This window comes from Malassezia japonica, chromosome 7 (assembly GCF_029542785.1).
Source record: "Malassezia japonica chromosome 7, complete sequence".
NCBI classification, from domain to species: Eukaryota; Fungi; Basidiomycota; class Malasseziomycetes; order Malasseziales; family Malasseziaceae; genus Malassezia; species Malassezia japonica.
This window is the reverse complement of record NC_083376.1, coordinates 411,068-433,786: the sequence shown is the minus strand read 5'-3', so window position 1 is coordinate 433,786 and position 22,719 is coordinate 411,068. Positions and strand designations below refer to the sequence as shown.

The 22,719-nt window shown below is 58.7% G+C and overlaps 8 protein-coding genes and 1 non-coding gene across 9 annotated transcripts; 6 read left to right on the top strand and 3 right to left on the bottom strand.

Moving 5' to 3' along the window:
* Nucleotides 1–92: 92 nt before the first annotated feature.
* On the top strand, nucleotides 93–3,351 carry MJAP1_003721 (uncharacterized protein; the record flags this gene model as incomplete). The annotated part of the gene is made up of 3 exons (XM_060267646.1): nucleotides 93–98; nucleotides 123–194; nucleotides 217–3,351. 3 exons carry the CDS (start codon nucleotides 93–95, stop codon nucleotides 3,349–3,351), a joined length of 3,213 nt encoding a protein of 1,070 aa, XP_060123629.1.
* Nucleotides 3,352–5,844: 2,493 nt separating this feature from the next.
* Nucleotides 5,845–7,823, top strand: MJAP1_003720 (uncharacterized protein; the record flags this gene model as incomplete). The annotated part of the gene is made up of 11 exons (XM_060267645.1): nucleotides 5,845–5,912; nucleotides 6,219–6,358; nucleotides 6,389–6,427; nucleotides 6,468–6,500; nucleotides 6,696–6,708; nucleotides 6,887–6,960; nucleotides 6,988–7,003; nucleotides 7,080–7,095; nucleotides 7,326–7,438; nucleotides 7,480–7,625; nucleotides 7,651–7,823. 11 exons carry the CDS (start codon nucleotides 5,845–5,847, stop codon nucleotides 7,821–7,823), a joined length of 831 nt encoding a protein of 276 aa, XP_060123628.1.
* Nucleotides 7,824–8,440: 617 nt separating this feature from the next.
* Nucleotides 8,441–9,217, top strand: MJAP1_003719 (uncharacterized protein; the record flags this gene model as incomplete). The annotated part of the gene is made up of 3 exons (XM_060267644.1): nucleotides 8,441–8,802; nucleotides 8,840–8,982; nucleotides 9,006–9,217. 3 exons carry the CDS (start codon nucleotides 8,441–8,443, stop codon nucleotides 9,215–9,217), a joined length of 717 nt encoding a protein of 238 aa, XP_060123627.1.
* Nucleotides 9,218–11,717: 2,500 nt separating this feature from the next.
* Nucleotides 11,718–12,358, top strand: MJAP1_003718 (uncharacterized protein; the record flags this gene model as incomplete). Its single annotated transcript, XM_060267643.1, has 3 exons — nucleotides 11,718–11,749; nucleotides 11,915–12,054; nucleotides 12,078–12,358. 3 exons carry the CDS (start codon nucleotides 11,718–11,720, stop codon nucleotides 12,356–12,358), a joined length of 453 nt encoding a protein of 150 aa, XP_060123626.1.
* Nucleotides 12,359–13,916: 1,558 nt separating this feature from the next.
* POM1 (dual-specificity kinase) lies at nucleotides 13,917–18,796 on the bottom strand (the record flags this gene model as incomplete). Its single annotated transcript, XM_060267642.1, has 3 exons — nucleotides 13,917–17,838; nucleotides 18,023–18,410; nucleotides 18,433–18,796. 3 exons carry the CDS (start codon nucleotides 18,794–18,796, stop codon nucleotides 13,917–13,919), a joined length of 4,674 nt encoding a protein of 1,557 aa, XP_060123625.1.
* Nucleotides 18,797–19,247: 451 nt separating this feature from the next.
* On the top strand, nucleotides 19,248–20,477 carry MJAP1_003716 (uncharacterized protein; the record flags this gene model as incomplete). The annotated part of the gene is made up of 3 exons (XM_060267641.1): nucleotides 19,248–19,433; nucleotides 19,456–20,242; nucleotides 20,269–20,477. 3 exons carry the CDS (start codon nucleotides 19,248–19,250, stop codon nucleotides 20,475–20,477), a joined length of 1,182 nt encoding a protein of 393 aa, XP_060123624.1.
* A 76-nt stretch (nucleotides 20,478–20,553) lies between these two features.
* On the bottom strand, nucleotides 20,554–20,645 carry MJAP1_003715. Its single transcript has one exon. It is a non-coding gene; the product is annotated as a tRNA-Tyr (tRNA).
* Nucleotides 20,646–20,740: 95 nt separating this feature from the next.
* On the top strand, nucleotides 20,741–21,437 carry MJAP1_003714 (uncharacterized protein; the record flags this gene model as incomplete). Its single annotated transcript, XM_060267640.1, has 2 exons — nucleotides 20,741–20,960; nucleotides 20,983–21,437. The coding sequence occupies 2 exons, from the start codon at nucleotides 20,741–20,743 to the stop codon at nucleotides 21,435–21,437; spliced, it is 675 nt and encodes a 224-aa protein (XP_060123623.1).
* On the bottom strand, nucleotides 21,438–22,703 carry RPT5 (26S proteasome regulatory subunit 6A; the record flags this gene model as incomplete). Its single annotated transcript, XM_060267639.1, has 1 exon — nucleotides 21,438–22,703. The coding sequence occupies one exon, from the start codon at nucleotides 22,701–22,703 to the stop codon at nucleotides 21,438–21,440; it is 1,266 nt and encodes a 421-aa protein (XP_060123622.1).
* Between the last annotated feature and the right edge of the window lie 16 nt (nucleotides 22,704–22,719).

The window sequence follows — 22,719 nt, the reverse complement described above, 5'->3', positions numbered from 1 at the left end:
CGCCTCGAGTGGTGGGCCTAATAGGCTGCCCGCAACAAGTTTGAATTTTTTTTCGGCGCGGCTGTTGGTTTTGACGACCGCGGGCATTGACGATGGACGTGCGTAGACAATGACTTACCCAGCCCGCCTACGTGCAGGAATTGCACGGACTGCTTCAGCAGGCCAATGTGCCTGACACGGCGACCGTCAAGGCGGTATGTATCGCGACTAACGCAGGCCACGGAAGCGCTCCAGTCGCGCTACCTCAAGAATGCCAGTGCGGTGCCTGCGCTCTTTGAGATCATGGCCACCTCGCCCGACCTCGCTGTGCGTCAGCTGGCCGGCGTTGAGATGCGCAAGAAGCTCGCCAAGAGCACCAAGGTCTGGACGAAGCACAGCGTCGAGGTGCGCGACAACATCAAGTCGCGCCTCCTCGAGCAGATCGCACGCGAGGAGAGCGCGCTGCTGCGCAATGGCCTCGCGCGTGTCATTGCCGAGATCGCGCGCAAGGAGCTGCCGCACAATGCGTGGCCTGCGCTGCTCCCGTGGCTCTTTGAGTCTGCCGAGTCGCCCAACGCGGCGCAGCGCCAGGCTGCGATCCTCGTGCTGTTCATCGTGCTCGAGACCTTTGTCGACGGCGGCGACGCACTCAAGTCGCACCTGCCGCGCATCATGAGCCTCTTTGCCAAGAGCCTGCAGGACCCCGAGTCGCTCGAGGTGCGCATCACCACCGTGCGTGCCCTCGGCAAGGTCGCCGAGAACCTCGAGACAGAGGACCAGGCGGACCTCGCGGCAATGCAGAGCGCCGTGCCGCAGATGGTCGAGATCCTGCAGCAGTGCCTCGACACCTCGCACAACGAGGGCGTGCGCCAGATCCTCGATGTGTTTGAGAACCTGTGCATGCTCGAGACACCGATCCTCGCGACGCACCTCGCAGAGCTGATGGCCTTCTTTGTGCGCAACAGCGCGAACCGCGACCACGAGGAGGAGCTGCGTCTGATGTGCCTCAACTCGCTCGTGTGGACGATCCAGTACAAGCGCTCGCGCGTGCAGAGCCTCGGCCTCGCCAAGCCGCTGCTCGAGCAGCTCATGCCGATCGCGACCGAGGAGGAGTCGGACGACATCGAGGAGGACACGCCCGCACGCCTCGCGCTGCGCGTGATCGATATACTCGCCACCGAGCTCCCCCCGAGCCACGTCTTCCCGCCGCTCCTGGAGCAGGTGCAAGCGTACGCGACCAACGCCGACCCGATGCACCGCAAGGCGGCGATGATGGCCTTTGGCGTGAGCGTCGAGGGATGCTCCGAGTACATCCGCCCGCACATGGACGAGCTCTGGCCTTTTGTCGAGAACGGCATGCGCGACCCGGAGCCGGTGGTGCGCAAGGCGGCCTGCATCACGCTCGGCTGCCTGTGTGAGATGCTGGACGAGGAGTGCGCGGCGAAGCACGCCACGTTCCTGCCGCTGATCATGGAGCTGATCAATGCGTCCGAGACGCAGCGCCAGGCGTGCACGGCCCTCGACGCGCTGCTCGAGGTGATGGGCGACGACATTGCGCAGTACCTGCCCGCGATCATGGAGCGCCTCACGGGCCTGCTCGACACGGCGCCGATCGCCGTCAAGGCGACCATCACGGGCGCGATTGGCAGCGCGGCGCACGCCGCCAAGGCCAACTTTGTGCCTTACTTTGTGCCGCTCATGCAACGCATCCAGCCTTTCCTGCAGCTCAAGGAGGAGGGCGAGGAGATGGATTTGCGTGGCATTGCTACAGACACGATCGGCACCTTTGCCGAGGCGGTCGGCAAGGAACACTTCCGCCCGTACCTGCCCGAGATGATGAAGATCACCGTCGAGTCGCTCGAGATGGACCAGCCGCGCATCCGCGAGTGCGCTTTCATCTTCTTTGCAGTCATGTCGCGCGTGTTTGGCGACGAGTTCGGGCCGTACCTGGAGCACATCGTGCCCAAGATGATCGCCTCGTTCCAGCAGTCGGAGCACGACCCGATCCCTGGCGCGCCGGGCGACGGGACCATCACCGGCATGACCGTCCCGGGCGAGGACGAGAACGACGAGGACTTTGTCGACCTCGAGGAGTTCAACGACGCTTTCCTCAACGTCAGCACCGCGGTCGCTGTCGAGAAGGAGGTCGCGGCCGACTCGCTCGGCGAACTCTTTAACCACACGCGCTCGGCCTTTTTGCCGTACGTCGCGCAGGCGACCGAGGAGCTCATCCCGCTCACCTCGCACTTTTACCAGGGCATCCGCAAGAGCGCGATCGCCACGCTCTTCACCTTTATTAACACGCTCTACGACCTGAGCAACCCGCAGCCGTGGGTGCCGGGCGTCGCCGTCAAGGTGCCGCTCAACGCAGACGTGCAGAACATCGTGCAGCTCATCATCCCCAACATTATGGAGGCATGGGAGGCCGAAGACGACCGCACGGCTGCGATCGAGATCTGCCAGTCGCTGGCGACGTGCCTGAACAAGTGCGGACCGGCGATCATCGCACCGGACTGGCTCGAGGTGACGTGCACCTACACGCTCCTCATCCTCGAAAAGAAGGCCCCGTCGCAGATCGACCCGGAGGCGGGCGACGAGGAGGACACGGAGGAGGTCAGCGAGTACGAGTCGGTGCTCATCAGCGCTGCTACGGATCTCGTGGGCGCAATGGCCAACGTGCTCGGCAGCGACTTTGCTGGTCCCCTCCAGCAGTTCCTCCCGCAGATCGCCAAGTACTACTCGCCGGGCCGCTCGCAGAGCGACCGCGCGACGGCCGTCGGCTCGCTGGGCGAGGTGATTGTGGGCATGAAGGGCGCCATCACGCCGTTTACCCAAGATATCCTCGCGCTCCTCTCGCGCTCGCTCGTGGACGAGGAGCCGTCGGTGCGCTCCAACTCGGCGTTTGCTGCGGGCGTGCTGATCGAGAACAGCGAGCTGGACCTCTCGCAGCACTACACCTCTCTCCTCACTGCCCTCCAGCCGCTGTTTGAGAAGAGCAGCGACGAGGCGGACGAGGTCAAGACGGCCCGCGACAACGCCTGTGGCTGCCTTGCGCGCATGATCATGAAAAAGCCGGACGCCGTGCCGCTGGACCAGGCGCTGCCGATCCTCTTTTCGTCGCTGCCGCTCGACAATGACCTCGCAGAGTGGACGCCAGTACTCCTCTGCTTGGTGCAGCTCGTGCAGACGAACAACACGGTGGGCATGCAGTACCTGGATACCATCCTCCAGCTCTTCCACCACGTCCTGAGCAGCGAGGAGGACGTGCTGGGCGGCCAGCTGCGTGGCCAGCTCTGTGCTTTCTTGGCGCAGCTCAACACACAAGCACCGGAGAAGGTCGCTCAGTACGGCCTGAACCAGTACCTCGTTTAGGAAGTAGCGGCTCTATAGCGGCCACGGTCGTGTTCTACGAAGACACATGGAGTGAACCTGCGGGATTAGGTGTCGTTTAGTCATGGCAGTGGAGCATGACCGGCGCGAGCGGAGGTGTGATGAGAATGGGATGGATGCAAAACTCGTGCGCATCAGAAAAATGGGCCATTTTTGGGATCTGGCCTTTGCGATGGTTAGTCAGCAGACTCCCTTGATGGGAGAGGGTGAGGCATGTGGAGGTGGGGGGTGCGATCAGTGCGTCGAATCTGCACGCGTATGGCGTGCATCGCTCTTTAGTAGCCGGATTCGTAGCATTGAGCCAATTTAGGCTGCATACCAAGCGAAATAGCACCCTTGCATGCCGGCCCCTCTATACAGGCATGGGGAGGCTAGCGATTCCGACATAATATTCCATCGCCTCCACATAAATTAACGCGGAACCACCCATCACGGCCAGTCGCCACGTGGGCAGTAGTGAGTGGGATGAGACACCGACACAGTCTGGAGGGACTGTGCAGCAGAGACGCGCGTGCCAGAAAATTCCAAAACGGAATAGCCGGATATGGAACTACTTGTGGCTGTGTCTAGGGGAATGGTACTGCTGTGGTGTTTTTATACTGTCTTTATTAGGGCCTTGTATACTGGCCAAGCACCTGCCTGGCAATGCTACGGTCTCCCGAACTCGGATTGTGGCTCGCCAATGTTATCAAAACGTACGATTGGTATAAAACAGAGATACAAGAGCCAGGTGGTGCAACTTCATTTTGGGATCCATGGTGTAGGAATGGTCAGGCCTAAACAGCTCTTATAGTTACATTATGCGACTCAGTTGTGTGAGAACAAAGTCGTCCTATCCCATTTATCCTGTCAGCTTCTTATGCTGGAGTAGGGCCCACGTAAAGTGGACTACAAAAGCTACTCGACCAGCACACATGTCTACCATTCATCTATGGACTGTGTCTTGTCGAATGTAGCAGGCCAATAAACCATTGTCGCAAACGATGATGGTCATCGGGCAAGGAAACGCATAAAGCCACTCGTCTTTCCTAGTCATCCTAGATTAGCGAAAACTTTAGTTATCTTAGACGGGCTCGACCAAGCGATCAGGTGTTAGAAAGAGTGCGACCTGTGTCCTCGCTCGCTTCATCCCTATGCGGTGCGTGGTGCGGGAGGGAAGCGGAGGAGAAGAGGCTACGTGTCATTATGATACATCAATCAGTAATGTAGACGCAGCCTATGGCTGCCTATATTGAGAGCAAGAAAGGTATAGACCTCAGGCGGGAGCATTCAAGTCAATGCGCCCATGCGGTGTAGTCATTAGAGTCATGCTACTCCACATAGGTACTGACTCACAGTGGCTTCAGGGAGAAAGTTTTCTCGAGGCCCGACCAGTTACTTACGATAGCTGGTCATTAGGATGATACACAAAAGACCAGAATCCATGGCGATCGCCATTGCACCTTCTGGTCTTTGCCATGCTCTTGGTCCTGGCAGCCATCGCCTCCACTCTGAGAAACACGTAATCGGATTGTGTAATCCATGTACGGGGCTCATCGAGAACTATGGCACGGCACTTGAGGGGTTCATTGGACATCTCAGCTGCGCGCATTGGTTGTAATTCCATGTGGCAATTCTAAATAGATTTGAATAGGGAGACGGGCACAGTATATATGACCCGAGGCTGTGCTTCTTCAACCCTTCTCTACTACTTCCAACACCATGCAACCTGTGGTTCAATCGGTTAGTGCACGTACTGGCTATGGATTTGCCACCAGTTTTCTTGGACTAGACCGCTGTCTAAAGAGGGCTCTCCGTGCCCTGGCTAGCCACGTACTCACCTTCGGTATGATGCTTGACCGGGCCGGCTCTACCGTGCCGAGCATTACGAATGGTGACGCTGCGGAGCCTCCCGCAGCTGGGGAGGGCGAGGCAGGTGTGGTCTACTTGGAAAGTGACCCTGCCGATGCAAGCCATGGCGATGACACGGAGGGACATGCTTCGGTAGCTGTCATGGGTATCCCGGATGCGGCTGCTAATGACGCCCCTACCACCTCTCCTACCAATACTGCTATCGACGTCGCTCCTACCGACAATACTCTCTCCGCTCCTGTCCCTGCCACATCATGCGCCGATACCCGCCCCAAGGCTGCTTCAACCACGGCGCCCCACATCAAGCGTACAAGCACCCCTCGCCACCCTGGAACGCCTCGTAAAGCTTCTGATTCAAAGTCCCGTACGCCTACGTCGTCTCCTCCCGAGTTGGTCTCGTCCAAGTCCTCGCCCGTGTCTGCCTCATCCGTGTCGGTCACTAGCGTATCTGACTCTGACTCTCCTGAACGTCGTCCAAAGAAAGTTGGATTCGTCGAACCACTCAACTCACGTCGATCGATGCGCTCCAATCGGGAGGAAAGCAAACCTGGTATCTTTCAGTACCAGCCGAGCAAAAGGGTACCGACATGTCGGAAGGGGTTTTCGACTTTTGTGTTTAAGCACATGGGAAACAGGACTCATATCCCTAACAAGGGATTTTCCTACGACAATATCTACTGTGCTCCTTCAACGTCTGAGGGACTCAGTCGAAAGGTTTCATCGACCGAGTACGCTCATGTCAAGACTAGTGTGGAAGCGGAAGGCAAGACTAGTCGTCTTGCGTGGTACTCGTCTATGGGAATCTCATATGGTCAAGATCCCACAAAGTATCGCCAGTACATACCCACTATCGAGGAACTAGCGGCATTCAAGAAAGTATCCTGTGCAATTACTGCTACTGGTGACATTTTTTCAATGGGCAGGCAACTTGGACGCTACGGTGCCGTGATTTGCAATGCGTACGTTACCACCTGCGTGTTATGGCTCTAATCGTTCAGCTATGGGATCTACTCCAAGTTTACGAAGGAGGAAATTGAGGCGCTTTCCTCGGTAGTGCCGCTCAGCGACGAGCTCAAGACGGAGCTTGGCAACTTGTTCTGGCCGACGCCTGAGTACCTTGCTACTCTTCCGCCGCGTGGTACGTTGCCCTAGTGTGGACTAATTACAGACCCTGTCAAGGATAAGAAGTGGGAGGATGCGATGCAAGGTTCTCTTATTTCCGGAAAGGGTCTCTTTGCTGTTCTCAGTCATCCTGTCGACGAAAACGGATATCCTCTCTAGTCTGTGTCGTAGTCTTAGTTCTAAGATCGTTTCTCGATTGCACAGCCACAAAACTATGGACATTGCTTGCTCAGAACAACTCACTAATAGGTGCTCCACCCACATTTGTCTCACCACCTCATCGAAACCATGACACCCATTACGAATGACGACTCTGCTCCTCAGCTGACGGACGCTTTGATCACGAGTAACAGGCCTGTACGCCAGGTAGTTGATGCCTTCTTTCGAGAGGTGAATGGCGCCATTGAGAATCGACAGTCGAGCAGCGTGCCTATTCCGAGCACTGATCGCGATCAAGTCGCCACTCTGTACGCATAAAACAAGCGTGTGGTTTTTAACCAAGCAGAATTTCAGGAGAATGCAAACCCACCCTAAATCTTGTCAGCTCTGTTGCATCAACCTTCAACGTCCGCTTGCCCACGGATGTCCTCGTCACCTTCTGGATGGACGAGTTTAACCGTAGGGGTTCTGCTTTGCCAAACCAAGTGATTCCGACGAGTACGTATGCTTGCTAACAAAGATCGTCTCGAAAGTTGTGTCCTCAATGATCTTTTCATGAACTCTACTGGGATCATGAGCCAGCTGAACCGCACGGTACGTCCCAGACCGGAGTAGATTCCTGACGCCAGTTGGGCGGGGCATTCTGCATCGACTTTACGAGCTGCTCGTACCAAGTCGAAAAAGTGGACTGGCAAAGCCTTACCACGATGCTCATCTTGGAGGCACCACTGGTAGATCCCCAGATGAATGGTCCTGCTGATGACGAGCGCGATGCTCAGCGCCGCACCATGGCACTGACTGAGTATGAAGCCTTCGATGCTCAGCTCTCGGTTCACTTCATGTGCCAGATGATGCGGTTCTGTCTCATCAAGAAGGGCACATCCTTTGAACAGACGGCCAATGAGCTCCAGATGGACTTCGAGACAATGACGCTGATGTAGGTACTCGACCATTTTTGGATGCATATTAACGGGTCAGCCTTGCTGGACAGGTAAAGCCCAATGCCGAGCAGGCCCGCAAGATCATTGATTTTGTTGGACTCACTCGCTCCCCGGAGTTTTTTCACTTTATCCTGGCCAAGGAGTACGACACGCTGCATTCCTCGACCGCTGCGAGCTACTGTGGTATGTTTGTCTCGCTCATGACCAGAACCTGTTATGATCGACCTACGCCTGTACCTGAAGAACACGAGCTGCTATATCTTGGACGATATCAGCAAGCTCGAGCGCCAGGGTATGACCGTTCATTTGGAGAAGAGCACCTTTGAGTGTCATGCCAATGTGAAGGAGGAGAAGATCCAAATTGTCTTTGGCCTGACGTAATGGAGTATTCCCGTAGCCAAGGTACACATGCGACCTCGGTCGCGCAACAATGTGGTATACGTGGGCGATAGTATCGCTTACTTGCTTCATTGGAACGGTCGCAATGTCAAGCAGAGTACGATTCAGACTGGAGAGGATATCCATTTTCGTCGACGGGGTGGTCGAGAGTGGCAACTACACCCTTCCCAGTGCAGATATTCAAGCGCATCACCTCCTCAAATTTCTTATCCTTGACGGGGTCTGTGGTTAGTCCACATTATGACAACGTACCACGCGGTGGAAGAGTAGCGAGAGAGGCACTTCGCAAACGAGCGGAGGCCGATGCCATGAGTAGTCTGCCGACTAGTGGCTCTGTGTTGGCCGCTCAGCTCCAGATGACTAGGACGGGTCTGAGCGATATGACAAAGGGAAAGTTAATCCCAAACCCCGCGGAACTGAGGAGGATAATGGGCGTTGTGCCTATCGAACTCTCGGCCCAATAGGTCGTTGACATTTTCAAGTATCATGCCGACGTTGTGACCGGGTCCCTGCCCACTCCCCAGTGGAATGAGCAATGCAAAGTGAGTGGACGTCGCATTGTCAACGCCTTGCACGTTTCTCTCCTCATCAAGGGCCCCATGATCCTTGACATGCTGATGAAGAAGCATGCCGATGGGTCCGGCTCGAACGAGACTCTTGCTAGCTGGGACACACCTTGCTGGGACCAGAGCAAGCTAAAGGTTAGCAAGTCCAACTCGGAGGAACTGGAGCTGCGCCTCGTTTCCTACCTGGGAGAATCCGCTGTCCACAACTTGGACGACAGCAGCGAAAGTCATGTTTCCCAGGAAGCCGAGATGGTCAAGGAGGCTGCATTGGTGATGTGGACAAACTCTGTCTACCATCTCATCGACGCCATGAACCGCGCCATGGAGGCACAGGGTCGTACCATCGCCGACCTTGCCGAGGAGATTCGAGTGGCCCCCGCCGATGTCGAGGCAGTGTACGTACCAGCCGAGAGCAGCGTAAACTAACGCCAGCCTCAAGCATGGATGCTATCAGTGTGCTTTCGTGGCGTTCAAGCTGATCAATGTCCTGAAGCCAGGAAAGGACAAGGAGCTGGTGCTGCACCACCTCAAGAGCGCCTATGCCTTGAGCCCGACGTGCCTCGAGGCTTTCTGCCGTACGTCACTCATACTCACTCAGACCCCGCCATGGCTCGTCTTCGCGCGATCATCAACGACTTCTCCGAAACGATTGCTCAGACGGCTAAGGCTGGTGGCACTCACGGTATGGACTTCTACAGCCTTGAAGTCGACCTTCGCCGTATCCCTGGCCAATCGACCTCCTACTATGTGTACATCAAGCTGGTCTACTCCGGAAGCTCGATCACTCGTTCGGACAGCTTTCAAGTCTAACGGACCAATGACCTACGTGGAGGGGGGCCGGGTGCCTCGCTTAGGTCTTGGGAGAATGGAATGACTATTGGATTTGTCTCACCTCTCTATTGAACTAGCTCAAGCAAGGTTTTGGATATGTATTTTGTCGTAGTGGTATGTAGCCGGGATTTCAGATTACGCTTGGGTCACGACCTGACTTGACGTCCGCGCAGTTGGTACAGCTGAACGGCAGCGACATGGCTCCACACGCTTACATCACCACAACCTCCACGCCCCTGTCGCAAGGACAGTGCAGTATTGTCGCTGTACGGCGCACACCCCTTGTCTAAGCGTTTGAATCAGCCCACTTTTGAACGAAATAGCGACTTGTACAATGCAATGAAAGGAACTTGGCTTCAACCTGGCTCGGTAAGTATCCAATACAGCCTTGCAGGGCAATGGACAGTCAACGTGCTTGTATGCTTGCGACACATAGTGCCGAGGCCCATCTACACACGTATGGCTCAGGAGCAAGAGAGAATAATATCGCAAGATATAATAACTATCGGGGGTAGGGGGATCACTATTGCAACGCATAACACCAGCCGTGGCTTGCTGCCTGGCAACGAACAGTGCAGCAGTCCATTGGAGGGCGGGCGCCGTATCGTGAAGAGAGAGCCAATGAGACAGCTAGGGCTCCTTAGACTGGATACATTGGTCCTGATTAGACATCAGGTACAGGAATAGTGCTGTTGCAGGTACAGCTCATGGTCACGGGGAGATGAAACACCCTGTAGTCCTTGCGGTCCTTCTTGGGGCGCTCGCAGGTAAAGAGGTCCTCTCGGAGAGTGACGTTCTCGGTCTGGTATTAGCATGGAAGTAATGGACTGAACGTACATTGCAGCGATAAATTGGGAGAGTGGCTTGATACGGATGCTTCTTCACATAGTTACGGAGACTGATCACCGCTGGATCTACTCGTCAGCGAGACCACATACTGTAAAAGCCTCGGCGACCCGAGTTCTGATCCACATCGGCGCACCGTTTGATTACGAGTTTGATAAAGTCTCCGTCTTTGTGCAGGTTGAAGATATCAACGAGAAGACAGATAACCAAGAAGTTTGGCACCGTAGCGCCATAGACGCTGAGAGGTCAGCGACTGATTGCGTATGGATACTCACATGCTACTCGCTTCCTTTTCAGAGAGACTCAGCTTGGCTGCTAGCGCGGTACTGGACATGTTGCTCTCGCTCATGCGCTTGCGAATCAGAGCACATACTCCACTGATCGTCTTCATCGCGCTGAGGTACGCGTACTCTTTCTTGACGGCATCAGGGACAGGGGCTCGTGTTTCCCTGGACCGATGCATATGGGCGCTGAAGGTGAATTTGACCTTGTTGGGACGCGTGGTTTTGCAAGACCAGCTGTTGTGGTCAACTCGAGAGTTTTCCCCTAGGAAATCATTCACCCGTTTGGCAATAGTGACACTATTGTCGCCCAAGGCGCCCAGGAGAATGTGAGCGTGATTGTCTTGGTCAGTAAAGAGACATACCTAGCTGTTTGGGCCTGTAGGAATCCCTCCTCTCGTACACTTCTTCCAGCATGCAACAAGTGGCTCGTTTGTCCAAGTGAACACCAAAGGTCTGCAAGATAATCTCGGCCTCCTTCGGAGAGGGACGCTTAGAATCAGTCCAGCTGACAGATTAGATCAAACAAACTTGACATACATTCGTTCAAAACTCCATTGTTCAATACCCGCTTGACGAGAACGAGCAACAGACTCATCATACGATAGGCCACTCGTACGCAGAGATTGGACAAGAGTCTTGCCAAGGTCAATCGCAGGGTCATTCACTACCGACATGATGGGTGTAAGAGGTGAAAGAGATGAAGGGGGATAGAGGCGGGGCGTTATTTATGTAGATGGTTCTCTAAAAACAGTACACTCTATGCTCTGCAGTGCTGCTGCAGTAGTGGCCTGTGCATATTAACTTCCGCGCTCCATTGGCTCCCCACCAGAAATTAAATACTACGGCCAGCTGGGGAGCACTTGTGTGGAGCGCTGCGGTGCCTTTTGCGCACGTATGCGGAAGGTAGACATTCAACATGGTACAGCCACGGGATCGGTGTATACGTGGCGGTGTATCCCGTCGTCAGCCACCGAAATACAAACATATATAAGTTGCAGAAAGTCGTTTCCTCTACCCCACTCTCTACCACCACAATGGCTGCCCCTGCACTGATGCGTAACAATTCGTCGCCTGCTTTTGGCATGGACGACCCGCGAAAGCATTCGCATTTGCTGAAACATGATACTCCGTCTATCCTCTCCCCACGCTCGGCCAAGTCCTCTCGGCCTGCTAATGTTATTCCTGCTTCGCCCTCAAGCAAAACCAGTCTCAACCAAGCGGCTCTTGCGGACACCTCTCCTGCGGCTGCTGTTACCAACCCATCGGCTGAATGTCCAAACGAGCTGATCAGCATTCCGGGATGTTCCAGCAAGTATGAGAGTTACCGTGAGTTCCTCTGTGAGCTATGGATGGATGATCCATTCATCACCATCAAGTTTGAGTACATCCCCAACATTGATCAGCTTAGCGCCATTTTTAAACTGAACATGGTTGTCTACAGTGAGGATACGTTCCGAACGGCTGTCAGGGAAAAGCTTGGATGGGATTGGGAACGTGTGTTCAAGATGTATGTTATCATGAGCCCTCAGCCGTACTAACAGAACAGTGTTAGCTGCTTTAAAAAGCCCACGAAGGAGGACATTGACCAGCTCAGCAAGGTCGTGCCGATCAGCGACGAGCTCAAGACGGAGCTTGGCAACGTGTTTTGGCCGACTCCCGAGTACATCAAGTCTCTCCCGCCGCGTGGTACGTTGCACTGCTCATATCAGACGAGTACCTGGACCTTTGCTGGATCGACAAAATGCTTGAATGCCGTGGATCCGACAAGGATATTTTTGGAGCCCTAGACTATCGTGTCGAGATTCGTCCTTGGGATGAGGACGAAGACGAGGACGAGGATGATGGCAGTGATGACGATGACGTTGACCACGACGTCAAGAGCACCAAGCGTGCGGTGGACGACGATGACGAGTACGACGAAGAGGATGAAGAGGATGAACGTCCTAACTATGTCTTTATCTATGACCCGCCTAAGCGTAGCGATGGGTAGCAAGCAGCTTTAGTTGAACTATATGAGGCGCTTGCTATGGCGGTGCAGTCAACTTGACGACGCAATTTCACATGGGGTACTGTGCAATCGTGGGTGTCGCAGGTGGTAACAATACATGCACCTATGCAATAAAGCATCTTGTACTGTACCATTCCTAATGACTAATCGATTGAGGTCGTGGCCATGCGTTACAGCTGCTCGTCCAGAGAGGTTGCATGTATCACCACTCTGGGTCTGCGTATGGCTTCGTCTCCCGTACCCTCTGCCTACAAGGGTCCATACTTCTATATACAGCTCTCTCAGGAGTATCTATGGCTCTAAATCACCTCGCCTGTAAGAATTAAGTTTCTTACATGGCACTCGAGCCAGCTTCATTGCTGGTTTGCTTGGTATCTCCATATGATATCTTTCTCAACACGTGAGAGCAACGGATGCATTCTCGCTGTGTTGGTGTAGCTAACCCGACCAGCTGTTAAAGCACAACTGTACAGTACTGTTGATGTCTAAGAATCCATCATTTCTCGTTGAATTCTTAGTGTACAGGGCAAAAGGCTACATGTCGGTCCACAGAACCCGTCGCTGTCTCCAATGCATGACGACGATAGCTCAGCTGATGTTTGACTAAAGCAGATTGGGGATCGCTGCCCCTCTGTCGTCTCTGTATGTCTCCCGCTTCTGCACGCCCTCCCACTGTTCACTAGGTCAGATGGCGACAACCATGCTAAGCCCAGTTCACTTTGAGCCTGAACCAAGCCCCATAGACACGTAGGAGTCGCTAGAGGCCCGTGCGTACACCATAGGTACACCATGGATCCCAAAACGAGGTTGCGCCACTATTTTCCTGAATCTCACTGTTTCATACCAATCGTAAACTTTTCAGAGCGTTGGCGATCCACAATTCGAGTTCGGGAGACCGTAGCATTGCCAGGCAGGTACTTGGCCAGTATACAAGGGCCTAGTAAAGACAGTAGAAAAACAACACAGCAGTAGCATTCCCCTGAGCACAGCCACAAGCAGTTCCATATCCGGCTATTCAGTTTTGAAATTTTCCGGCACGCGCGCCTCTGCTGCACAATCCCTCCTGACTGTGTCAGAGTCTCATCTCAATACTGCCCACGTGGCGACTGACCGTGGCGTGTGGTTCCGCGATGATATATGTGGTGATAACTTTATTTCATCGCTGGCCCCAGTATGCCAGCATAGCTGGTCATGCATGCAAGGGTGTTGCATGGAAGGATGGACGCCCTGAGCGGATGCGTAAACCAAAATCAACACTGTTCATCTCTCGGAAAAGGTATATATTGAAACCTAGCTGGCACCTACATCTTGCTAGTACCAACTATCTGCCCGCTCAAGGAATCCGAGCACCAGCTACCCTCTCCCAGAGCTATGCAGTCCGAGCCAACGAATGTGTCTCATAGTGCAGCTGAGTGTGAAGTATAAGGTGGAGGGACGACGGAAAGAGAAGTGTCCTGAGCATGAAAACCATCTGTTCTGCTCCCGACCCTGCGTGTCCTTGAAGCCCGAGCCATAGCAATACGCGATTCTGCTACAAGACCTATGTCGCAGCGGCCGGCGGCAGTGATGCACGCGGCAAAAGGGAGCCATTGGCATCGGTCGCACGCGGCCGCCGCGGTGCCTGGGCGCGCGGAATGGCCGAGGATACCTGTGCATCGATCGGATGCGTAAACCATGGATGCTGCAATGCCGCGTCTGCCCGAATCCGCTTTTCTGGGTCCCATGCCAAGCACTGCGCAATAAAGTCGAGGAACAGTTCGTCGCGCGACCGCACTGCAGACGCCAGCGTCTTGCTGTTGGGCCTGCGCCTGTGTCCCCGCGAGTTGACAACGGGCCGCGGCGCGCCGGTGGAGTCGAAAAACAGCTTGCGGCGCGTGCTCTTTTCGAGTAGGTGCCGGTCCGGTAGGCCGAGGACCTCCATCATGCACGCCAACTGGTCCTGCTCGTTCTCGCCCGGGAAGATGGGGTAGCCCGTGTGCAGCTCGACGAGGATGCAACCGAGCGACCACATGTCGATCGCCATGTTGTAGTCCATGCCGAGGATCACTTCCGGCGAGCGGTAGAAACGCGACTGGATGTACGTATACACCTTTTCGTTTTCGTAGCAGCTCGAGCCATAGTCGATCACGCGGATCTCGCTGCGCCGCGGGTGCTTGAGCAGGATGTTTTCCGGCTTTAGATCGCAGTGCACGATGCGTGCGGCGCGCATCAGCTCGAGGCACTGGAGCGTCTGCATCGCAAAGCGGCGGATCAAGTGCAGCGAGAATCCCTCGAAGCTGTTTGCCTTGATCAGCTCGTACAGATTGATACTAAGCAGCTCCATCGTGACGCACAGGTGCGAGCGGAAGGTGAACGAGTCGGTCATGTGCACGACGTTGTGCTCGCCCGCGAGATCCGACTTGGTCAGGCTCTCCATGATCTTCACCTCGACGAGCGCCTGATGGTGGAAGCGTTTCTTGTTGCGGATGAGTTTGATCGCCACATGCTCGCCCGTCTTGTGGTCCTTGCACTGCAGGACCTGCCCGAACGAGCCGCGGCCCAGCAGTTTGACGATCTCGTAGCGGAATGCGAGGTGGTCGCGCAGGTTCACCTCGTAGTCGCCGCGCTCGTCGTCGTACCCAAAGTTGCGATCCGGCTTATCCGGCGTCGCATAGTGCTTGTGTCGTGCAAAAGAACCAACGTAGTAGATCGACTCGTACTCGTACAGCTCTTGGACTTCGTAAGGACAGAGGTGGTTGCCGTAGATGACTTCGGCCTGCCGCGGCGACAAGCGCTTGGACGGCGCGACGCTCGTGGGGAACTCGAGCTGCTGGTCGAGCTCGTCCTGGCGCGCGCCGCCGGCGAGCTTGCGCTGCTGCACACGCGCAATGTGGCGCTCCATCTCTGCGTCGCCATTCTTTTCGTCGTCGAGACGCAGCGCGGCCATGCTCATCGGCGACGGCGCGCTGGGCACGGCCGTGCGCGACGAGAGGCGCGAGTGCACGCTCGTCGAGCGCGGCATGGAGCGCACCGACGGCGAGCGGCTCACGGGCGCCGCGGCCGGCGCCGCCGCTGCGGCCGCCGCAGCTGGCGCCGCGGCCATCGTTGCGCTCTTGCGCACGTTCCAGCGCAGCGGCGGCTCCTCGCGGGACGGCACAGGCTTGCGCTCGGACGGTGTCTTGCGCTCGACCTGCGTCTTGGCGGCCGCGGCGCGCTGGCGGCGCAGCGCGTCGGCCGCCTCTGCATTTTGGCCTTTGCGGAGCGTGCGCACCTTGACGGCCTCTTCTTTGACCGGCGACGTGCGCCGCTGCCGGGCGCGAGCGAGCGCCTTGAGCGGCGTCTCGCCTTCGGCACGGTGCACGCTGTGCGTGCTCTTTGCCGACGGGAGACTCGGCTCGTGCTCCTGCGTGCGCACCGACTGCATCGACGTGCTCTGGGGAATGCGCGACGGCGTCTGCCGCGGCTCGTCGACCGGCGTCTTGCGCGAGAGGAGGCGCATCATGGAGGATGCGCGGGGAATGCGACTACCTTGCGCTTTGGCAGTGTGGTACGCGGACGGCTCCTGACGCATGGGCGGCACATTATCCTGGCCTTCGGTCCGCCGCAGCGTCGATTTCGGAGGGAGCGTGGGGGGGGGCGACTGCACCGGCGTGGCGTCCGGTGCGTCAAGTCCGTCGGGCTTGCTCGGCATGCTCTGCCGCCGCCGCCGGAACGAGAGGCGCGAGCGCGGCTTGGGAGGCGTGTCGGACGGAGCATCGTCCGAGCGCCGAGGGCTCGCCTTGAACAGCGCGCCGAGCGCCACGAGCGAGCGGCGCGAGAGGCGGCCAGCGAGGCTCCCGCTCGGCTCGTCCTCCTCGCCGGGCTCTGTCTGCATCGATGCGCGGTTCCGGCGCAGGGTACGCGAGTCGCGGCGTGTATCGCGAGGCGTCGGGCCAGAAATCACACCGAGCTCGTCCGCAGAGAGCTCGGGCGGCGCCGTGGCGTGCACGGCAGAACGAGGGAGAGTCGCCGACGTGTCTGGTGCGACGGCCGTCGCATGCACGGCCGAATCGGGGCGTGCGTCGGTATACGTCGAGTCGAGCCGCGGCCATCGCGACGTGTCGACGAGCTGGGAGCGGGGGGGGAACGCCTCTTCCGAGTGGCCGGCCGTGCCGACGGGAGAGAGGCTATCCGGCGCCGACGAGAGCGGTGCAGAAAGGGGCGCAGCTGCGGGCGGTACATCGGCTGCAGCAGGCACGCCAGATGAGGGCGCATCCGAAGGAAAAGGAGCGGGTGGGTGCGATGCGCGGGGCTCGTTCAGCGGCGCGTGCAACGTGTGGGCCTCGCTCGATGGCGCGTACGACGTGTGGGGCTCGCTCGGCGGCGCGCTCGGCGCCTCGGTGCTCGGTGCGGTGCTCGGCTCGGCGCTCGGCGCGGCACTCGGCACGACACTTGGCGCTGCTCCTACACTGTGCACCGTCGGGACGCTCGCACGCGTGGGCCGGTGCACGTCCGGCGCGGCACCTGGGCCCTGCGTGCTCGTGCTCCCCTCTGCGCTCGACGCATTGGGCGCACGCGCAGCGTCGTGCACACGAAAAGGGTCGCTCCCGTCCTTGGGCGACGAAAAGAGCATGCGGGCGGGAAGCGACTGTGTGCTCTGATCGCCCTCCTCCTTTTCCGGCACGTCGCGACCGCGGGGCGACACGCTGAGCCCGTCGAGCTTGCGCAGAACGTCTGTCGAGCTGAGCCCCAGGAACTTGCGTGCGCTCTGTGAGTCGCCGCTGTTTCCCCGCAGGAACGCAGGCACAAACGACGACGAGGAGATGCGGTTCGATCGGCGCTGCGGTGCCTTGTCCGCGCGCGTATCCGGCGTGCGCATGCTGCCCAGCGGCGCGTTGCGCGCGCGGGCTTGTGGCGATGCAGGGCCCGTCCCGCTCGCGTCGCGCCGCCCTGGCGTAGGCAGCGCCGAGGCGGTGGAAGTATCCTGCAGAGGCCTGCTAAAGAATGCGTCCGACGACTCGTCGACGCCCAGCTCGCTCAGCTGCTGCATCGAGGCAAAGGTCGGCAGCGACGCCCGCGGCTCGCTGCGGGGCTGGCCCGGCGTCATGGAGTAGGAAATCGCGCGCGCGTGGCGTGCGGCGGTCTGCTGCGCAGTGCCCGGGAGCGATTCCGGGGGTATGTTGCGCGCGCGGCTCGGCGAGGCCGCCTGTGGCGAGCGCTGGGTCGCGCCAGGTACGCTTTGTTGGAACCAGCGGGGAGTCGCCAGCTCGCCGATGCCCACCTGGCCCGTCCGATCGTACACGCGCGGCGACGGCGCATTCGATTCTGGTGAGCGTTGGGGTGTAAGCTGCGTATGTGCCGGAGTCTGCGGCGCACTCGGCACGCTCGTATCGGCGTACCGGGGCACGGAGCTGCTATATGCCGACGGCGTCAGGGCGGGGGCGAGGCCGAGGGCGTCAGTCGTCGGCAGGGGACCTGCCACGGACTCGCTCGCCTCGTAATGGCTACGGGTATCCATTTCCACACCCGCACGCACGCGTCCTTGGCAGACAAAGAGGAGGTGGACGCAGTGCCGCAACCCAATGTCGATCTCACCCCAGACGCATTGGCATGCATCATGCATGTTGGGGGGCCTACTAGGTCAGGTCCCATGCCTCCACGTGCACGGGGCCCGATCGGGAGAGCTACGGATTGAGGTCGAGGTCAAAGGCGTCCTCGTCGTCCATGGCAAACGTATCGAGCGCCGCAGGCGCGGGTGCGGGCGCCGCATCGATCGTTTCTTGTACAGGCGCGGGCGCTTCGGGGGGCGGGACGCCGCCCGCGGCGTCCGCGTACAAAATGCCTTGGCGCATGAGGCGGTCCGAAGGAAAGGGAAGCTCCTGGGGCATGGGGGGTATCGCAGGGTCATAGTATCCCGCCGCACGCGCGGCTTTTTGGTTGTACTCGGGCGCGAGGTGCAGGGGGGCATCGTCGGCGGCCGGCGCCTCGGGCGGCTCGAGACGGTAGCCGGGCGGCGCCGAGGTATAGCGCGCAAGGCGCTGTGCGTATGCGAGCACACGGTGGTAGTCGAGGGGGTCTGAATTAGTGGAAGTACGTACCGTCCTCGGCATGCTGCATTTCGTCGCGCTCCGCGTCGGCGGCGAGCACGAGCGCGTGCAGCTCGGCACGCAGCGAAGCGACCTTGGCAATGCTCGTGCGCTGCAGGGTATCACGCGCTTGGATCTCTTTTAGGAGGGGGGCGATGCGGGCCTCGTTGGCCTGATGCGTCGCGGCCATGCCGAGCACCGCGCCGAGCTCGGCATCGAGCTTATCTAGCGCAGCGAGGTGCGTGTGCACGCTCGCGCCGCGGCTCCCGCCTTGGCGGTCGAGCGCTGCATTCTCTGCAAGGTCATCAAAGAGGCCCTCGGCGTGCGTACGCAGCGACGCCAGCACGCCGCGCAGCGCACTTTCCAACGTCTCCATGCGTCGTGGAAAGAGATCGGTTATCGGGACCTCCACCCGACCACGACGGCGGGGGATGTCGCTGTATGCAGGCATCTTTACTCCGATCGTAGACGAGGGGGAGCAGAGGGAGAAAAGGGATGACAGGGAGGAAAAGAGAGAGGAGCAGGGGGAGGAGGCAAGTCCAACCGAAACGCACGACGCCGAGAAAAAGCAGGAGCAGGCGCCCGATCTGCCAAGACCCGCTGCACGCACTCCACAATGGTCGACCGCGCTGCGTTTTGCGCCGCGCAAAAAGACCGCAGAGCGGCCCAAGGCCGCACCGAGCGCGGTGCACCTCTTGCCGTCATTCTCAGAGGAGCACGCAGAGGGTACGCCGCCGCCGGGCGGGATGCCGCGCACAAAAACGGTCCATGCACCACCTCGCACCGATCTCCACGCCGCCGCACACGAGCCATCGGCGCCGACACCGATGCTTGCAAGGACTGACGGTGCGCCGGAGCGGATTCCCGCACCGCCGATGCGCCTTGCAGATGCAGAGCTCGAAAAGGACCGTGCGCGGTCCATCGCCGACGCCGAGGCACGGGGGGATGCGCCGTGGCAGACACAGAACGTCGACGACGATGTGAATGGGTACTATGCATCGCATCCGAAACGCGTACGTACTGCGACTGACCTAGAAACGCAAGCAAAGGCCCGCCGTATCGCCTGTCACACTGTCGATGAACTTGGATGCGGACTACGACCCTGCCATCCCCAACGAGTACGCGGTATATATTGCATTGGTCAAGGATCGCCGGCGGCGGCGTAGTGAGTGGCAGCAGTGGGCGCATGAGGACGAGGAGGACGAGCGTCCTGAGCGCTTGCGAAAGTTTGCGCCGCCGCCGTCGTATGGAGTGCCTTCGTCAAGTATACCGATGGTGGACGTGGACGACGCTGTGGGCGCGCCTCTCGGCCCTCCGCCCGTGCCGCATGCACCAGGCCCCCCGCCACCCGGCCCTCCGCCTGTGCCGCCGAACCGCCTCGCTCCGCCAGGCCCCCCACCGCCCCGCCCACCCAGCATGACCGACGCGCCAACCCCCAATGTGCTGGACAAGAAGAAGCAAGCTGCCGCAGCTATTGCGGCCGCGTTTTCGCAGCCCAAGCGCGCCGTACCTGCGCCGTACCGCCCCCCTCCGCCTGACGACCATACCCCGGATCCGACCAAGTTTGCCGAGCGCCTCATGGAGCGGTACGGGTACAAGCAAGGCGAAGGTCTCGGTGCCGACGGCAACAAAGGCATGGTCCGCCCCCTCGAAGCCCGTGCGACCAAGCGAGGTGCGGCGCGCGGCACGATTGTGAATCGCAATCCCGACGAGGCCCATGCGCAGGCTCGTGCGCAATTTGGCGAGCCAAGCGAGGTGATTGTCCTTGACCACGTCCTGGACACGGAGGCGGACATTACCCGCGATACCCCCCAGGAAATCGGTACGTATCTCACTGCCCTTACGCAGCCCAACTATGTGAAGAGCATGGCTATGTCGACCGGGTGGTGCTGCACCCCACGTCCTCTGGCGTACGCGCCCTTGTGCAGTTCACCGGCATGGCAGGAGCGTACCGTACCGTACGTGCTCTCGACCAGCACGTCTTCCGCGGACGTCCGATCCGCAGCAAGTACTACCCTGCCCCCCAGTTTGCCGTAGGTGAATATGCTCTGGATTAATTCTGACCAAAATACAAAATCGGCCTCATTTTTTGCCAAGACCTCCACATAAAATGGGAGCGGAGCAAAAAAGGAATCCAGCCACCGTGATTCGAACACGGGACCTAAGGTGGTCTGAGACCGGTAACCAATTACAAACCTTCGCTCTTCCAACTGAGCTATGGCTGGTTCTTGTATGATAGGTTTAGAATCATTGTGTACATAAACACCCCAATACGACAGGGCGTGGCACGGACCCTGCCCGGGACCCTGATTGGCCCACCATGCCCGATCTGGAGCGGCGCGACGCGGGGCCGATGCCGTGGCAGTCGCTCGAGGACCGCATCCGCGACGCGGACCGCTCGCACATCGCGGTGCCCCACGGGCAGAACGATGACGAGCTCTACGCGGTGCGCCGGTCGCAGCGCTCGCGCTTGACGCGCGCCAACTGGTTCGGATTCAAGTCCCCCGAGGTGCCTGGCGAGGCCGCGCGCGATTTTTGCAGTACGTCGCCCAGCTGACTCAGTGCGCGAGCGCAACTACATGTCGTGGGTCAAGTTCTTTACGTACATGTCGATTCTCGCGAGCGCCATGTTTCTCCAGCTGCAGCTCCAGGATGAGAAAGAGCAGCCGCAGCAGATCGAGACGCTGCGCGCGATGCTCTCGCACCCCACACGCCGCAGCCAGGCGCCGTATACGCTGCCTGCTGTTGATCCCTCGGTGCACATGACCAAGCTCAGTGACAAAGGACTGCTGCACCAGGACACGGCGCTCGGCGCGATCTACCTCGCGCTGGCGCTGCTCTCGTTTGTCGTCTCGACCCACGACTACTATGCGTGCATCCGGCAGCTGGAGGCGGAGCATACCTACCTGGACGAGTGCGAAGGGCATACGCACCCCATGGTCACGATCCTCTCGTGTGTCATTGGTCTGATGGTCATGGCTACGGCACTGCTGATGCTGGTACAGCGCGAAGTGTAACTACGCGTAGTAAAAGTGGTCCGACTTTTTCAGCGCCTGCACCTCGAGGATGCCGCCCAAGAAGTGCTCGTGGTCGAGCTCGGTGGCGCCCTCGCGCAGGGCAATCATACCCGCCTCGACGCACACCGCCTTGAGCTGTGCGCCGTTCATCTCGTCCGTAGACCGCGCGAGTTCCTCAAAGTTGACGTCGGGTCCGACGGCCATTTTGCGCGAGTGGATCTCCATGATGCGCGCACGCGCCTCTTCGTTCGGGAGCGGAAACTCGATCTTGCGGTCGAGGCGTCCCGAGCGCAGCAAGGCGGGGTCCAGGATATCGATACGGTTTGTCGCCGCAATCACCTTGATGCGCTCGTCGCTCGAGAAGCCGTCGAGCTGGTTGAGTAGCTCAAGCATGGTGCGCTGCACCTCGCGGTCGCCCGACTTGTCCGAGTCGAAGCGCTTCGTGCCGATCGCGTCCAGCTCGTCGATAAAGATGATCGCCGGCGCCTTTTCCTTGGCGAGCTCAAAAGCGTCGCGCACGAGCTTGGCGCCGTCACCGATAAACATTTGCACGAGCGACGGCCCCGCAAGCTTCAGGTAGCACGCATTCGTCTGTGCCGCACACGCACGCGCCAGGAGCGTCTTGCCGGTACCCGGTGGCCCGTACATCAGCGCACCCTTTGGCGGCTTGATGCCGAGGTTTTTGAATTTCTGCTCCTGCTGCATCGGCAAGACGATCGCCTCGACAAGCTCCTCAATCTGCTTGTCGAGACCACCAATGTCGGTATAGGTCTCGGTCGGGCGCTCGTCGACCTCCATCGCCTTGACGCGCGAGTCGTACTCTGCGGGAAGCTTGTCGAGGATCAGGTACGAGTCCTTGTTCACACCGATCAAGTCGCCCGGGCGCAGCTCGTCCGCAGGCACAAGACCGATCAGCGGCAAAAAGATGGTCTGCCGTGTCGACGTCTTGATCACGGCGCACTTGCCTTTGCGCTGCGTCAGGTCGACATTCGCCCCTTCCTCTGAGTCCTCGTCGATATCAGGATCAATGTCCAGAACCTCGACCACATTTCCCACAAGATAGGGCAGCACTTTGTTCTGCGAGATCTTTTCCGCATTGTCCTTGATGCGCTCTTTCATGACGGTCTGCTCGTGCAGCAGCCGCATATGCTCCGACTTCATCACCTTGAGCTCATTTTCCAGGAGCCGCGTCCGCATCTGCACCTCTTGCACAGGCGCGTCGCGGACATCCTGCGGCAAATCCTCCAGCGTATCCGCCGCACTCATCGTGGCAAGGGGACGA